At 41.5% G+C, this 17,798-nt stretch overlaps 1 protein-coding gene across 2 annotated transcripts in view; it reads right to left on the reverse strand.

The window, feature by feature from the left end:
* The window catches only part of ANK3 (ankyrin 3), a 330,729-nt gene that overhangs the window by 85,440 nt on the left and 227,491 nt on the right, over nt 1–17,798 (reverse strand). For both annotated transcript variants that reach the window (XM_032607988.1, XM_032607989.1), the window contains one exon: nt 13,283–13,385. In XM_032607988.1, the coding sequence (XP_032463879.1) occupies nt 13,283–13,385 (103 nt within the window). The remainder of the gene's footprint in view (nt 1–13,282; nt 13,386–17,798) is intronic.

Here is a 17,798-nt window from a genome sequence, read left to right on the forward strand (position 1 = left end):
AGGATAGATTTTTTTAAAGAATGGAAAATACAGAAAATAGTAATGAGACGTAGAACACAGTGAAAGGTTTTAACGTGTGTGTAATTGGACTCTCGGAAGTAGAAGAGGAGAATAAGGTAGGGGCTATGTTTGAAGAGAGAATGGCTAAGAATGTTCCAAATCTGATGAGAGATATTGGCTCACACACCAAAAACGAAATCAATCTCAATTTTCGTCCTTCTAAAGATCTGCTTTCTACTGAAACCCCAGTAAAATGACAGTCAAGAATTCACACACACACACACACACACACACACACACACACACACACACACACACACAGGCAAAGAGAATAAGAGAAGACATCAACAGAAAAACAAGGATTGGTTGAAAGTCTCTCTAAAAAGGGACCTGATCTCCATAATCCCCTCACTGATTTATCAGTTGCCAAATAACTCACCCCCCATCAACCCTGGCAGAAATCTAGAGGCATAGAAACCAGAGGCAGAAGATTAGAAGGTCAGAGGCACCATAATGAAAATGGAGATTAATTGAAAGTTTATGTAATGAATGTTCAGACCCAGCCTTCTACCTTTACTGGTCTCCCAGACAGACAGTTAGGGACAGAGCCTTGAGGCAGAAAATGGGGAGTCTTCTCTGGGATTTTCCAGTGAAATGTCTCAGACTTATTACTTCAGTGGAAATCACAGGTGCTAAGCCCTCAACCATGCAGAGAGCATCCCATAAGCTTAGTACTCAGTCATCAAAAGCTACCCCGAGCAGTTGTCTCTGGAGAGGAGAAGTTGGGGGCTGAAGGTGTATATGGGGTTGCTCTTTTTAATCCTATTGAGTATGTCTTGTAAAAGAACATGACTTTTTTTGTTTCTTTCCCAAATGGAGAAGGACCTTTATTTGAACGGTTAATTCTCACGTGTTGAAACAGCCAAAGATCATTCTTTGCCCAGAGTGCTGCAGACGGGAAATCTTCACGTGCCCCTTTCCTTTTAAACACCAGATCCTATGGCCAGGCTAAGATATTTGGAAGCAAATTGTGAGCCAGTGTGCCAGCTGGGGGCCTGCTGAGACAAAGGGAAGATGCTCGCTGGCCAGGAGACCCTTAATCCAGTCGGAGTGACTTTAACACATTCATTTCCAGGCTGCTTGGATCTTTCCTTGAAGATGCTACTCCAAAAAGATCTTTCCTGCTTGCTATCAGCTTAGTCACAGTTTTAGATTGAGCTATAGCTCGTAGGTTGTATAATTCTAGGCCAGCTGAGGGGAAATCTCCACAGGGTTCCGTCTAAGGTATAAATAAATAGGTGATGACTTTTTATTTGTGTGTGTAAGGTTCATAATAAGAAAACTTAAATTTTAAAAATTACTGTGAATTACAAAGATTAAAAAATAGCCCTGGGCTTCCCTGGTGGCGCAGTGGTTGAGAGTCCGCCTGCCGATGCAGGGGACACGGGTTCGTGCCCCGGTCCGGGAAGATCCCACATGCCACGGAGCGGCTGGGCCCGTGAGCCATGGCCGCTGAGCCTGCGCGTCCGGAGCCTGTGCTCCGCAACGGGAGAGGCCACAACAGTGAGAGGCCCGCGTACCGCAAAAAAAAAAAAAAAAAAGCCCTGAGATCAAATGGAACAATAACTTGCAGAGCACTTATGTGTAAGTCACTGTCCTGCCTAGATCTTGGGAAAATGCAAAAATGAATGAGGAGCAGCCGTCTGTGCATTCGGTGAGAGAGGACACATCTGGTGGATGGGTATGCGATCAATGGTGTTAACAAGAGTTTACAGAACTAGGGTCCTAACCCCCAAAGATGAACACATCACTTCAGAAAGTTCCCAAATTCTTTATGGGTTAACCAAAGATTAGGTGTTGGTTTCATCTGGCCTCATTTACCAATTTTACTGACTTTTTTTTTTTTTTTTTTTTGCGGTACGCGGGCCTCTCACTGCTGTGGCCTCTCCTGTTGCAGAGCACAGGCTCCGGACACGCAGGCTCAGCGGCCACGGCTCACGGGCCCAGCCGCTCCGCAGCACGTGGGATCCTCCCGGACCGGGACACGAACCCGTGTCCCCTGCATTGGCAGGCAGACTCTCAACCACTGTGCCACTAGGGAAGCCCCCAATTTTACTGACTTTTAAAGACCCCAACCAACCCACCCTCAGAGTGGGGCAAAATATTTAATACAAAGTAGGTGGTGCCGCTCACTTTATTTTTTAGCAAACTGCAATTCCTCCATTTGGGGCAGCCCTAAGGCTATTTTCCAAAAGACCTATTCTTTTTCAAGTTCTAAGCAATAAATAATATCACTCCTCTTTGGTAATTACAGTAAATTATTTACCTTTGGTACTCTTAGAAACATGCACTGGCGACATTAATTATTGAAACAATGAATTGTATCCCACAAAAAGGTATGACCGCCGTCATGTAATATTTATCGAGGCTGGGGTGTGCCAGCACATGGGGATCCCTTTGACTCCTTTCTAACTCCCCGACTCTCACACCTCCTAGTCACTCACAGGAACTTTGTCATAACACAAATGAGCAAGTGTAGAATCAATTAAAAGACTTGTTCAAAACAATGAGCCATATGTCCCGATATTTGTCCCAGTTTTTCTTTTTTTCCATAGAGTTTTGCAGAGGCTGATGGGCAGGCCTAGCAATTTTAATAACCTAAATATAGACAAATAAAATGCTCTTCCTACAATGCATCCACTGAAACACAAAAATAAGGCACTTCATCTGAGCCTATGATTTTTATACAGATGAAGTGGTAGCTTCATTTGCAAGCTACCTGTCTCTGAACACTTTTCTCTACAGACTAATGTTTACTTAAAACAGAAACGTGCCGTTTGAACTGCTTACTTATTGTGGTCAACAATATGAATTTCAAGATGTTGTGACACGTCATTGTGCCTGGTACCATGGTACCAGGAGAAGCTCTTCTTCTGTTTGGTTACTGAACCAATAGACATTTAAAATGATAAAAAGGTCACTACGTGTGATGATGGTTAAAAAAGATGAACTAGAGATGGCTCTTAAACTTCCCACAGCAAGTAGGGGTGCTCCCAGGGCTTCATGGAAAAGACTGGCTTTAGACCTGAGGCACAGACTTGGATTTGAAAACTGCCTTCGCCATTTGTGAATAGAGAGCACTTCTTTCCCACTCCTAAGTTTTCCATTTTAGAAAGGCAACTCAACTGTGTCACTGTGGGCCTCGCCCTGTCCCTTAATGTTCAGGAAATGTGATTTCTTTATCTAAGTGGTAGATTTGGGAAAGGTAGCTGGGAAGGCTCCTCTCAGATCCAATTTTCACTCTCATGGGCCTGAGCTTGGTCACAGAGGGCAGACATCCCCCTTCTGCTCCCCTAAACAGACCTCCGTGAGGGGGCTGCCTGCCCTGGGTCACTGATGCTGGCCACTGGGTAGGGGGTCTGCTCACTTCAGGGGTTCAGTTACCAAGCCCACTTGGCTCAGACACTCAGCCAGCCCTCATCCTGGCCTCCATCAGGAATAAAGGAGGTATTTTGCCTTTGACTGTTCTTTTTCTTTATTTATTAAAAGCCCCCTTGGAGATGCCCCAACATTACTTACTGCTTTTATGATCCTCAGAATGTCTCTTAACTTTTCTCAGTCTCAGTTTCCTCATTTTCAAATTGATGATTGGTTGATAGGAAGATTAAATGAGAACGTACACCAGAAATCTGGCACCAAGGCCAAGGCTGGCAGGCTGTGGTCGCTTCTACTTTTCAAAGGATTTTCAAAGGACATATGTATGATCGCTTCTATTTTTCTTTTTTTTTTTTTTCAGTTGCTCCTACTTTTCAAAGGACTTTTATTTATGTCAGCTCATTTGTTAAAATCTGATAATTTGTGGAGAAAGCAGGGCAAAAACAAACATACTCCAGGACCAGCACTGGTCCTTTACAGTTATATACACAGGATGCCTATATGAAATCAACACAGCCCATTCAGTTAGAAGGATGCACCTTCTAAATGCCTAAGTCTTATTTATTGACTCAAAAACATTTAAATTTCTATGTTAACAGCAATACTGCAACCTACTCTGTCAACTCAATGTCAGGGACTATCCTAAGCCTTTACATTACTTTGTTCTTTGACTCTTCAGGACGGAGTGGCCTTGGGAGATAATATACCGTTTTACAAATGAGGAAACTGAAGTTCAGAGAGAGACTTGAAACATTTGACAACATAAAGTGAATACCCGGTGCTGCGTGGCTTTAGTAGAACACTACGTGAAGGAAAAGTTCACACTGACTTAAGAAGACCTTTTACTCCCAAGTCAAAAATGATTATGAATAAGCACATCATTTTTCATCTTGGAAGTGATATCAAGGATACTGTTAAAATCAAAATGCACATTACTCAATAGAGTCCAACGCCTGACTAATGATGATATCACTGTCTCCAAGAGGTTCATACTTTCCCAAAATAGTTTCTCACTAGCCCTGTTCCTCAGAGAAAAGAGGAGAGCAAGTACACACTGGCCTCACCAATGAGGACACACCCAAATGCCCAGGACTGGAAATAAATGTCCAGGCACAGAAGAAAAGAGGTAGAAGGCAAGAAAGTACTTGCAAGGAAAAGAAAAAGAAATCCAGTTCATTCCAGTATCAGCTAATTCTCCAGGCTGCTGACTGTCAACCTCCAGTGCTGGATGACACCGGTTAAGGTCCTTGTCTGTCTGCTTGGCTAGCCCTGGCAGAAGGTGGTCCTGCGGATGAACTGGTGGTCTTGATATTGCTAATGTTACCGGCCCCAGGTAAAACTCACAGCAACAGGTCCCACGGAGAATGAAGTGCATCTAATCTGAAAAACTGTAAACACGATCTAGTTGGGAAACAGCTGGATGATGTAACCAGACTGGGAGCCCAGGAGAGCAGAGGCTTCTCAAAGTCAATACCCGGCACTCGGTGGCTTTAGTAGTTATCCTTGTCAAGGATAACTTGAGCCTGTGGCCATACATCGGACAGGGCCAGGGCAGGGGGACCCATGTGGGTGTCAGATCCCCTAGACAGAGAACAGATGATTGGGTTTGAGGTGGGCTGCATCACTTCATAGCCCAGTGAGTGCAAGGTCAAAAAACCTCACTGAAGAAAACCTCATTTCTGCATGTGAGTAATGGGTGGGTAATGTTAACTGCCCCAACTCACCATGAGAATGGAATGACCCAAGTAATATGAAAGTGATATGAAAATTCTAAATCGCTCTGCAAACAGAATCACAGATAATAATAATAATAATAATCTTGATGCTCCCAGATGTTTTATAATTGAATTTATTTCTTAAATTTATATAACACTGTGGCCCCGTATATAGCTTTTTAGGATGGTGTATGTTTGATCAGAGTATAGGGAGTAGCCTGCTGGATTAACAAATAACAGTGGTCTTTTGGCCGTGACAAAATACTTGTCTAAACGCTGACGCTTCCAGCTGAATATGCTTCCCTCAGGCTGCCATACTTTGCTTATGAGAGTGGCACTGCAGCCTAGGGCAGCAGCAGAATGGGTTCAAGCAGCCATCAGACCTAAGTTTTATTCTCAGCTGTACCACCAAATGTCGCCTAATGTGACAATGGACAAGGAAAACACTCAGTCCCAGGCTCTTTTGTCTGTGAAGTGGTACTGATAGTACCTAGTCCGTAAGGTGGCTGAAAGCACAGAGTGAGATGATCCGTTTAAGAAAATGTAGGGCAGGTGCTGCCCTGAGTATTATAATTATCATGATCTATGGCAGATACTGAGTGAAATGGCAAACTGCTGCTGAAATAGACAGTAGGTCTGTCTGGACATCCACCACAACTATCTGGAAATATTCTTTTAAGAAATGGATTCCATCTTAAAAGAAAAAAAAGTCTAATTCATAGTAACAGAGAATAGAATGGTGGTTACCATAGGCTGGGGGGTGGAGGAAAAGAGGAGATATGGATCAAAGGGGACAAACTTTTAGTTATAAGATGAAGAAATTCTGGAAACCTGATGCACGGCACGGTGACTGCAATGAATAAAAATGTATTATATACTTGAAATTTGCTAAGAGAGTAGATCTCAAGTGTTCTCACTACACCCCCAAAAATGGTAATTATGAGAGGTGACTGATGTGTTAGTTAGCTTGACTGTGGACATAATTTCACAATGAAGACATATTTCAAAACATCACGTGTACCTTAAATTCCATAAAAGAAAACCTCATTCAAGTAGCAAAATAAAATACAAATTAAGAGCTTACTAAAGCAGGTCTTTTTTTCCCCTAAAGTATTTCTTTTCTTGAAATCAACTCTTATAACCCCCAAGACTTATTTGAGACCAGAATACAAACCAAAATGAAGCTGCGTTCTGGAGATTTCCAAATCGGATTGATTTCAAGATAATTTAGCTACTAACTTCAACAAGAGAAGGTGAATCAAGGTCAGCATAGAAGCTGAGAGCGTTAACACATCAGCATCTGGCTCAAGACATCCACACGAACTGCACTACCTTAAGTTACAACACAAACCTCTCTGCGTTTAAAAAAAAAAAAATCTGTAATCTTGATGACCAATCTGTGAGAGGTGTTGAGTGGATCACCTAAGTATTGCTGGCAAAGCACCCTGAAGAGGAAAAAGCAGGATATTAAATATCACTAGTCAAAGGTGCTTATCTTCCAAGCGACTATCTCTAGAAAATCTTTAATCCCAGGCTGGTGACCTTCTGCCACCATGCACATTTCTGAGAGCCCTTTAGAAATTAGCTTCAAGGAAAGAAATAGGAAAGTTAAATCTGCCGATGGAGGGGGAAGGGGGCGGGCAGGGGTGGAACGGGGTTGGCAGGGACAGGAGGAAGGATTATTAGCATAACCAGCCTGTCGGGTTGTTCATTCCTCTCCTTTTCTATTACTGAGGTCATGGGAAAGGGCGGGTCTTGAAAAAATAAACATGAATTTCTCCCAGAGAACTCTCCAATTTGCACATTCCTTGCTAATATACCAAGTATTAGTACACAGCACAATATGTAACTAAATATACATGAGATCATCCTTAGCCTGCCAAAAGACCAAGTCCAACCCAAAGGATCTGGAATCCTAGACTGGGAGATAAATGCGAAGAGTTAGGGGGTGGTAACAGTTAGGGGTAACAGCTGCTTGAGGTACAGGGACGCTATCAAGAGGCCTCCACTACTGGCTCCAGAATGATCTCCACTATTACCCAACAGCCAGTGCAACTGTTTACACACTAGTTTAGTTACATCTTCCAAACTGGTCACCATTGGAAGCCGCGCGACTAGTCCCCTTAGGCACAAACCACGTGGGCGAATCTGTTCTGAAAAGGGAAGTCTGAAAGATGAAAGCAACCTAACGAGAGAGGGACAGGGCCCCACAGCTGCCCCGTTTTCTCTCTTTTTGTAGACACATGGCATGTATGTCAACAGAACTGAAAGGCAATGGAAGATCCTCATTCCTTAGTGATCAACTGGTAAAGAATGCCTTTCTAGATATTTTTGCTGGGAAACACCCAGGTTGCTAGCTATTAAATCACAGCTCATTTTCTAAAAATATATTATTTTTCTTTATTCTTTTTTTTTTTTTTTGAGCTGTGCCACACAGCTTGTGGGATCTTAGTTCCCTGACCAGGGATCAAACCCGGGAGCCCAGCAGTGGAAGCATGGAGTTCTAACCACTGGACTGCCAGGGAGTTCCCTCATTTTCTTTGTATTTAGGTAAAATTAGATTTATTCCTAGAGAGAAAGCATAAACTAACAGAATCTCAAGGTTGAACTGTACTTTGAGATTCTAGAAGACTTTCTACATTGCCCTTGATAGGTGGTTGTTCAGGCCAGGTTTGACCACCACCAAGAACAAGCACATTGGTGAGGACGGAAGCCCAAATTAAACTGGCTTAGGACACCCCAGGGGTGGGGGCAGGTTGAGATTAGTGTACTGGCTTATATAGTGGGAAAGTCTGGGGGGTGCAACTTCAGGCATGGCTGCATCCAGCCGCGGCTCAAAAGATGGTAGGAATGCTTCGTCTTCACGCTCCATCCCCAGGAGCTTTGGGTTTACATCACCTTTACAGCTTAGCAACCCCGAAGGCTAGACAAAATCTCATTAGGCTGGCTGAGATTTTATATCTCACCTCAATGTAATCATTATAACCCAGGACAAGGAATCCTCTGAATGGCCAGGTTTGAGGCCCATCCTTGGGGAAGAGGTGAGGGAGGGATTCAGCCCCTTCTAAACTACACTGACTGAGAAGAGAGTGGGTGTAGGGGTTTGAGCATCAGATCCTGTCACTGCCACCTAAAGAAGGTGGGATGGGTGTCTGCAGGTGAAAACCCATGTCCCTAAGTGATTTCCGCTCGTCTCCCATCTTTGAGTAACTGCCAGAAATGATACTGAATTAAATGTGTCTGCCCACAGTACACATCCCAATGACTTGTGGGGTCACTCAAGGGAAGTGTAATTAACTGGGTAGCCTGCACAGTATCTTTAGAGCCCTAGTACACCTTCTACTTCATATCTATGTAAAGGCCAACTATTTCCACTCCTTTAATTTTCTCCATAATTTTCATAACTTGCTGCTGAATATAAGCTGTAACTGTTGTCAGTTCCTTTTAAAGCACGTTCAATAAGAACTTAGAAACAAGCATAATGAAGAACATGTGTCTAAATATAATCTTTCATGCTAAAAAAAGGGATACAGAGGATGGCACCGCCCCATGGTAAGAATACTAACAAGCCTGAGATCCTGGAGGGCAGAGTGTGAAGTTCTCCGCTGGCTCCCTTCTCACACTGAATCATGCACATAGAGAGTGGAGTGGTGTGAAAATATACATGTATAACTGAGTCACGCTGCTGTACAGAAGACATTAACACAGCGTTGTAAAGCAACTATACTTCAATAAAATTCTTTTAAAAAAGGAGGCAAAAAGGAGGCAACCTAGAGCCATATGGCCAGTGATTATCTGCCACTTACCAGCTGTGTCCCCTGGGGTGAGTTACTTCAGCTGTCTGTACCTCAGTTTCTTCATCTTTTTAATGGAGCAGAGAAATGATCTCATAGGGGTTTTTGTGCAACGTAAATGAGTTCATTCTAAACTATTCAGTACTAATTCCAAAACACTTAGAATAGTGCCCGGCACACAGTAGGAGCTGTTTTCAGCACCATCACCACAAGCATCACCACCTTATCTCCCGATGCCATGGCATCTAATGAACAGTACTCCATTTATGTCATGGGGGCTGGCTGACCTGGATCACAACACGGCAATTACAAGAGCCATACCAGACAGTTGCTTTCAATAGTTATGTCAGAAGAAATGAAAGAACCTGTCTATTATACTCATCCTCGACAACCAGGCTTCAGCTGAGAGTAAACCCTGTTCTTTATTACCTCCTATTGGGAAAGGAATGTTTCTTAGAGCAACAGATGTTACTCTAAGACATCCTGACACACACAAATCTCAGCTTATAAAACAAATACGTTAGACTGACCAATATACAAAAAGAACCCAGCCACAGTTGCTTTCAGGCAGTGGTTCCTAACTAAAGGTGCCTCCCAGTATCATCTGTGGAATTCTGAAAAACACATGTGCCCAAGAGCCCAGCCAGGGAGACTCCAATTCGGTGCACATCTTAATCTCCAAAGAGCCACTTGGTGATTCCAATGTGTGCCCTCAACTAAGAACTCTGACTAGGAATCAGGGGCTTTCAACTCTGGGTGCATTTAAAAATTGCATGACAAGGCCCCCAGGGCCCCGGTATGAGGAACTGAACAATCATGACCTTAAAGGTTCTCCGGGTGATTCTTGGGAGCAATTGGGGCTGAGTGTTACTGCCTTAAATAATAAAACGTTCTGACACATGCAAGACATGATTTATCTACATACACATTTTCAGAAGCGTATTTACAGGCGATTCTTGATTACAAGGTAAAGGGAAGGTAAAGGGAAACAGAGTTCATGGATAATCCAATATCACAGTACAAACATGTCAACTCTTAATATCCATGGGGGAATTAAGTAGTTTACAAACTAATCATGACTAAGGCCTAGCAAGGAACGGGGATGGGCTTCCTTCTCTCAGCCTCACTCCCCAGCTCTGGCCTCCACACTTCTGGCCTCCACACCGGCCTTCAAACCAGCACAGGTTCTTAGGAACATGGGGGTGGCAGGCCTAACCACCCTGGACCTCAACTGTACTTTAACTGTGGTTAATGTGCAAACGGATTAATCAGCGGCAGAATAATAAAGAGGCAACTATGCTTTGTATGGGTGAACGCTACTCTTGTTAAAAAAAAAAACAAAACTCACGCTAAGTTAATTTTTATTCATTTTTCACCTTTTCTTGTCAAAGCAACTTTAACTGGGCAATGACAAGGCAGTTTTAAATCGGACAGTAAGTCATATATCATTGCTAAATTTAGGAATTCTAAATATTTCAGATTTCTTGCATGCTTTCAGACAAAATCAATACTGTGGACAAACTCCATTTTGAAATTTGTCCATGCAGATTTTGAGACATGATAGACATCAACTAATAATTTTTTGTCATTTAATTCTAACATAAAGTGTTTAAATGCACTTCTGAAGTAAATGCTTCTCATGAGTCATGCCCAGTGTAACTAGACTCTTCCCTCTTAAAGCCTCTCTTTTGAGGAATTAGCCTTTTCTCTCTCTTCTATGATAAATGAGATATGGGATGAAATAAGTTAATACACCTCTTTCACAATTTGTTTTCCCCTTTCCTCCAAGTTTTAATTTTAATTTAATTTAATTTAATACAAAATTAAAAAGTTGAAAAAGCTGTATATGGAATATTCATATACACTCAGCCTAGATTCAACAATTAACATTTGGCCATATTTGATTTTTGTCTCTCACTCCATGCATACACTTTTGGCTGAACCATCTGAAAATAAATAGCTGACAAAGATTACTTCATTCCTGAAAAATTCAGCATGCATACCCCTGGAAGAGAGATATTCCCTGTATACCTTCAATACTATTATCACTGTTCGGAAAATGAACAATAATTTCCTAACAGTATAGCTTGTACATTTTCAAATGCCCCCAACTGTCCCTAAAATGTCTTTATGATATTCATATCTTTTTTTCCAAGTCTCCAGTGAATTTATCATGGAGTCATGTGATGTGCTCATTAAACGTGCTCGTTCCATGAGAAATGCCTGTCAGACCACGGATTCTCTGTGGCCATTACAGAAAGCAGCTTCCTGCTTCTGCAGTTATCAACTTAAGATTTATCTGTAAAGCTTTCAAGGTGTCCTAAGCTCTCCTTTCTTCTGACTGGCCTACAGAGGGTTTGTGATGCCCACAGAGGCATTTTTGAAATCGGAGCAGGAACAAACTATACAAAAGAACATCAGCTTTACCTCAAACGTTCTCTCTAGCCTTCATTTCTTTTCACGAATCCTTCATTCTGAGTAAATGTTGCCCCGCCATTCTACCTGAGTAAGTAGGTCTCGGCAGTAGCTGACAGGTCATGGTGTGAGAACACTCAGAAGCCTGTTTGTAACCTTGTAGCATCGCAAGCATTTATATTTTACTTTAAGGTTGATGTGCAGAAATTGAGAGGCTGTGTAACTATGGTGGTAAACGTGGTGGAGATGGCGGTGCAGGTGATGGTGGCAGTGGAGGTGAGGTCACGGTGATAATGGTGGTGGCGGCCTCCATTTCAGGCCCTTGCCCCCCAAACAAGTATATATTCAGAAATATAAACCACAATTAGGGTCAACTGACAATTTGCTACTCCATTACAATAATAGCAAAATGTTCAAGGAATCTCCTTTCACTTGCAAGTTTGTAAGTTTTGTGGGGTTCCCTTAGAGCACAGAGAATTTCACGTATTTCTACACTTTTAAGTGTTAGCAATATATCCACTAACATTTCATTTCAGTTGGGAACATAAGGAGATCAGGATTACCCAACTAGGATAATGACCACAGCCAACTAAGCAGAGCGTTCTTCAGAAAATCTCAACCAATCCCCGGGCAACACTTTACACCCAAGAACTTAGCTTCATCATTTGAGATAAGTGCTTTCTCTGGTGCTAACACCCATTTAAACCATGGCATGTACCTATAATCATTCTACAGAGGGTGTTTTTTTGACCAAACACTGAAGAGTCACTGCAGTCAGCTCTGTAAGACCTGCTTGCTGAGAATGTTCCAGAGAGTATAAAGCATTAACATACGTATCGTAGGTCCCTATGAAGTACAACGTACATCTGTGTGTCTGGAAGTCGGCATCTCCAGACAGATGGGAACCCTCAAGGTGTGACGACCCGCGGCTTGACCTCTAACTTGGTGATGATAAGTATTCATCACTTATTCATCTGCCCCAATTTACCTTCATTATGTAGTGAATCAATAAGTCCAGCATCATTTCACCATTTACATTGTTTAAATATTACAGGCCACCTTCAAAATTAGTTTTATGGTCCAGTTGCATCCATCACCAGCTCCTGACTGTGCACAGTTAACAGCAGGTATTGTGTGAATCTAGAATAATGACCCATCCTGAGCCCCTACGCAGCAGGACTCTGTTACTGAGTCTTCCTGTAATAAACCAGTATCTATTCAACCACAGCTAACGGAAAGAAGAAATTGCATAAACACCAAATGAACCTAGCAGAGGTTCTAGTAGAAAGCAAAATGCTGGCACGCCTTGAGAAGGCCCATCCCAGGCAGCTTTGAAGCGAAGGGACCAAAAACATGACCAATCTAATCTTTAACTTGCTAAAAACAATTTCAGCAAATTCCAACATGCATACATAGTCTGTTGAGCGAAACCTAACCTTCATGTGGATAATGTCAGCAACTTTAGCTACCAATTATTATTACCTCTCTTTCATTTACTTATTTATTTTATTTATTTATTTTTGGCCTCGCTGCACGGCTTGTGGGATCTTAGTTCCCTGGCCAGGGGTTGAACCTGGGCCCTCAGCAGTGAGAGCGCGGAGTCCTAACCACTGGACCCCCAGGGAATTCCCTTAACTGTCTCTTTTAAAAACTGCAAGATCTGGCCAAGAAATGAGAAAGGTATCCATGCCTTTCCTAGAACTTTTCTAAGTTCCTCTTTGTGGGATGAGATTGATATGCAGAAGAGAGGGATATTTCGATTTATGGTACAATGGATTTTTTCTTTAACTGGCAGTACAGGAAGACTTACAAATGCAAAACCAAACATGCAGAAACAGAGTTTTTGTCATGCGACAGAGAACGTGATTCCATCATACAAATGAAAGTTTAACGACGGAAGAAGATTTGACAAAGAACGCATACCTGCTCTTTGGACGGCACCAGGAGTTCTTCAATCGTCATGCTGTCCCGCGCGAAGGAGCTTCTGTTCAAGGTGTAAGACCTATCCGAACTGAAGGAGCGGAGGCTGTTGTAGTTACAGTTAACCATTCAAGAGTGGGAGATGACGATGAGATGGATAAAAGAACGTTAATGCATGCAACTTTAAGAACAGGCAAGATGGCCAAAAACATCAACCAAAGTCGTTCTTGAAAAGACATCATCAAAAATAAAATCCCTTAGACTTTAGGAAATTTCTTAAGCTTAGACAACCTCACGATCAGGTTTTGTTTAAAATTAGGCGAGTTGGTGTCCAATCTTTGAGAAGGTGAAATGTGTGAAAACTTGGATATTTCACTATGACAGTCAAACCAACATGACTCCAGATGACTGCAGATAATTTGATAACTAGAGAGATTTTTCTTGGTTAAGACCTTCTTTTAGAGTCTCCTCCCTTTCTGGTCCATATCTGTCTATCTTGCACTACTGAATGGAATCATGGTGCTGTAAATGTATCTGTTAATAAGGCTTTGGGAACTAGATGTGGATTTAACCTATCGAGAGCTCTGGTTTATAGTGGCTTGTCATGGAAAACATGAAGAGGGAAGGAGGGTTATGAATACACCTTACATTATCTTCATTGCCATCTCTCTGGCCTGGAAAAATTCAAATTCCATGTATGGTTATCTTGTCTTTCCTTACTGTATGCTTTTTTTCTTTGCTTCTTCTCTTCTCCTTTCTAGCCTCTCTCAAATCCTCTACACAGCCTTTGAATTTCCCAGAATGCATGACTCCTGACGTCCTGAAGTGCCCCTCACCACCTTGACCTCTAAACTAAATACCAAGAGGGCTGGGGGGATGGGCAAGATGGGTGAAGGTGGTCAAAACGTATAAACTTCCAGTTATAAAATGTGAATACTTCACATTTAGTTACTTGCTTATTTTCATTTTCTCAAATCACATTTTATTTTATATGACTTCCAGTTATAAGTCCTGAGGATTTAATGTACAGCATGCTGACCATCATTTATAATACTGTTTTGTATGTTTGAAAGTTGCTAAGAGAGATTTTTCTTTTTTGGCCGTGCCATGCAGCATGTGGGATCTTAGTTCCCCGACCAGGGATCGAACCCGTGGCCCCTGCAGTGGAAGTGCAGAGTCTCAACCATGGTACCGCCAGGGAATTCCCGAGAGTAAATCTTAAAAGTTCTCATCATAATAAAAAAAAAAAAGTGTAGTTATGAATGGTGATGAATGTTAACTAGACTTACTGTGATAACAGTTTTGCAATATATATATATATATATATTGAATCATTATGTTATATACCTGAAACTAACATAATGTTATCTGTCAATTATATCTCAATTAAAAAAAAAGAGACCAATAGAGTCAGGGATGCTGGTAACCCTGCATATATCCACAAAGGGCACACAGGCAGGCTGGAATGGCAGCTCATCTGAGCCTTGGCAGAACCCCTGTGATCCTTCAGGAACAAAGAGGATGGAGGCTGGTGAGCTGCTCCGAGGCCATCTTCCACTCACCTCCCTACCAGGTAGGCTGTCGTGAGGTAGCTTTTCACTGCCTCCCATTTTGAAAGAGGTCTGAGGCTTCCTGCCATGCCCTCCTTGGAAGAGAGCGGTCTGGAATTGGCTCCTTAGCAATGGGGCAGCCCACAGCTAGCGTGGCAGACATACAGCCCCTTTGGTTTCGGTGTCATCCTTTCTGGTGTGGAAGACAAGGGCCACAGGAAGTTAGCCTCGCCTAGGAAGTAATCAACTGTCTGAATTTAAACGTGGCTGCTCGAATCTTCACCAGCCGAATCTGGCAGACTTTGGCCTGGCCATGCCTTTGTCTGTGCTTGACAGGGGAAAGAGCAAAGGAGAGGCAACTAAGGAGTGATTCTGTGCTTTTGCACAAAATGATTTCTTCCCCCACTGCCTACATTAAAGGCATATATGGATATATTGTAGAGACACCAAAGAGTATCCAAAAGTGGGGATTTTTATATCAAGATACAGAGGCCCCCAAATGACAGACATAATTCTAAGTGTCTACACAAATGGCTAGGTACATGCTTCTAGGATGAGAGCCTTACTTTCTCCAAAATAACCATCATTCTACAGAGTCATTATTTGATGTATTCAGCAAATACTTACTAAGTGACTATTATGAGAGGGACACGATATCAGAAAATGGATATAGAAGCAAAAAAAAGCATTATCCCTGCATAGAGCTTACTCAGTAAGCCACGTGACTCTGAGCTCTTGCATCGTTGGGCCTCCAGTGCCCAATCATATATGACCCATCACTCTTTGTTTTTTTTCCTATTTTTGTTGCAAACTTTTGTTCCTCCTGTTTCTAGCCCCATCCCTTCTCTCAGACGCAGTATAAGCTTCCTAAAAGCAGGAATTCTCTTTCTACTTTCTAACTCAACACCATCCAACAGAACTTTCTTTTCCAACAGAATGATGGACACGTACTCAATCTGCTCTGTCCAATACACTGAGCACCTGAAGTGCGGCTAGTGTGGCAGAAGAGCTGCATTTAATTTTATTTAATTTTAATTCATTTTAATTTAAATAATCCTATGTGCCTGGCAGCTAGACCATTAGACAGTGCAACTTCCACGTACTTATAGCAAGACTCCATTTTGCCCCCGTGATGTGATTTGAGAGGCACAGGAAGTTCCACACTCTGCATTCATTTCTTCAAATTTTGGTTCCCATGGCACATGGTAATATTGGTGGTACGTGAGAACAGTTTTTTTATTGTATATGTGAACAAACACAAGTTTTTTTTTAATGATGACACATTCAGTTTAACTTTAGTTTTTAAACATATCTAAGATGTGCTTTTTATTTTTTTAAAAAACATCCTTTCTTTCTTTTAACTTACGTAGGAGTGCCAACGAAAGAACAGAGCCTAGAATTGGGAGCTACCAATGGAAAAGTCTAAAGATGTCCTCATTTTACATAATGTCACTTGACATAATTCCTACTCCTTACTAATTTACATTAGGCAGATGGAGCCGATTAACGGCATCAAGCTGCACTCTGAATCCTTGAGAGATTATTTGCATGGGGGTCCGGAAGGCATTAGGTTGTTTTTCACTGAGGTCAACGGTATTATTTGCAGCCATCAGTATACCCTAAGTGTTAAACAGGGGAAATGTTAGAAAAACACATGCTTCAGGTTTCTGAAGTTATACTGAAGTACCTAGCACAGCTCAGAACAGAACCCAGCAAACAAACAGCCCTTCCAATCAAGACTTTTCCTTTAAACCCAGTGCAATTTCTCCAGTTACTTCATGCACTATACAGCTGCGTTAAGAGAAATAAATTCCTCACGTATTCAGTCAACTTTGCGTAAGTAAACGTTACTTGTCATACATTTAGTTACTTGCTTATTCTCTCAAATCACAAAACCGATTTTCTAAAGCTGAGCAGAGAGATAAAAAAGAAAAAGCACATGGTAGCACAGCATAGCACAGCACGATGCTGGAGAAAATAAAGATGAGAAAATGAGTCAAGGAAGAGCAGAGAAACACTGTCAAGGTGCCGTATTTTCTTACCTGATCTTGGGACTATTTTTAAGTATTTTTAGAAAAAACAGAAGAAGTAGAAAGCAAAAAAATCAGACAGGGAAAAAAGAAAAAAAAATGTTATGGTCGAATGAGTTACACATTTAATGTATCCCTTTTTAAATGTTACACTCAGAATATTATACTTGGTAACAGTTTAACAGTACTTTAAGAAACATATCGGCTTTATAGATAATTTGCCTCTGAGCATAACATCAGTTGCCAATGTAAAAAAATGAGTTACATATAATAGCAACAAATAAGAATGGTGCAATCCAAACTAGAAGTAGGGAAGCCTCAGACATGTCTTGTGGAAAATTTATAAGAGACAATATACTGGTTTCAACTCTCACTGGAGGTCAGCTGCTACAATTCCCTATATACAAATGATTGAGTCATGAAATGTAGCTTTTATATATTACCTGAGGAAGAGAATCAGCTAGTTATTGGATTACAAAAGCTCTTAAATCTCTAAATAGACTTTTCCCTTGAGGTCCCTTAAGATTCTGAAATATTTTCAGTTGTAACTTGTTATCTGTGATTACCTGAAATAAGACATGTTTTTAAAAACTTATTTTCCCCTTCTTATTAATGACACCTGCTACAATAAGATTTTAAGGCCTTTTATAAATATATATATAAAGCCAAAATTCTAATAAGTTACATGAGGCTCCAAATTCTATTAAACAAAAAAAGATTAACTCAAAGAAAAATCAATTCAGTGTCTAAACTGGCCACATCAACGGACACTGAGAATAAACTCCCAGGTTTACTTTGAGGGAAATGCCCTTTACTATTAGACAATGAAACTTTTAACCACAGATCCTTAAACTATAGGAAAATGTCCCCGGGGCGCTAGCTTAGAAGGTTTAATTATTAGCTTAAACTAACTTGACTGTCAGCAAACAGGCTGTTAAC

The sequence above is a fragment of the Phocoena sinus genome, chromosome 16, assembly GCF_008692025.1.
Source record: "Phocoena sinus isolate mPhoSin1 chromosome 16, mPhoSin1.pri, whole genome shotgun sequence".
In the NCBI taxonomy this organism is placed as follows: Eukaryota; Metazoa; Chordata; class Mammalia; order Artiodactyla; family Phocoenidae; genus Phocoena; species Phocoena sinus.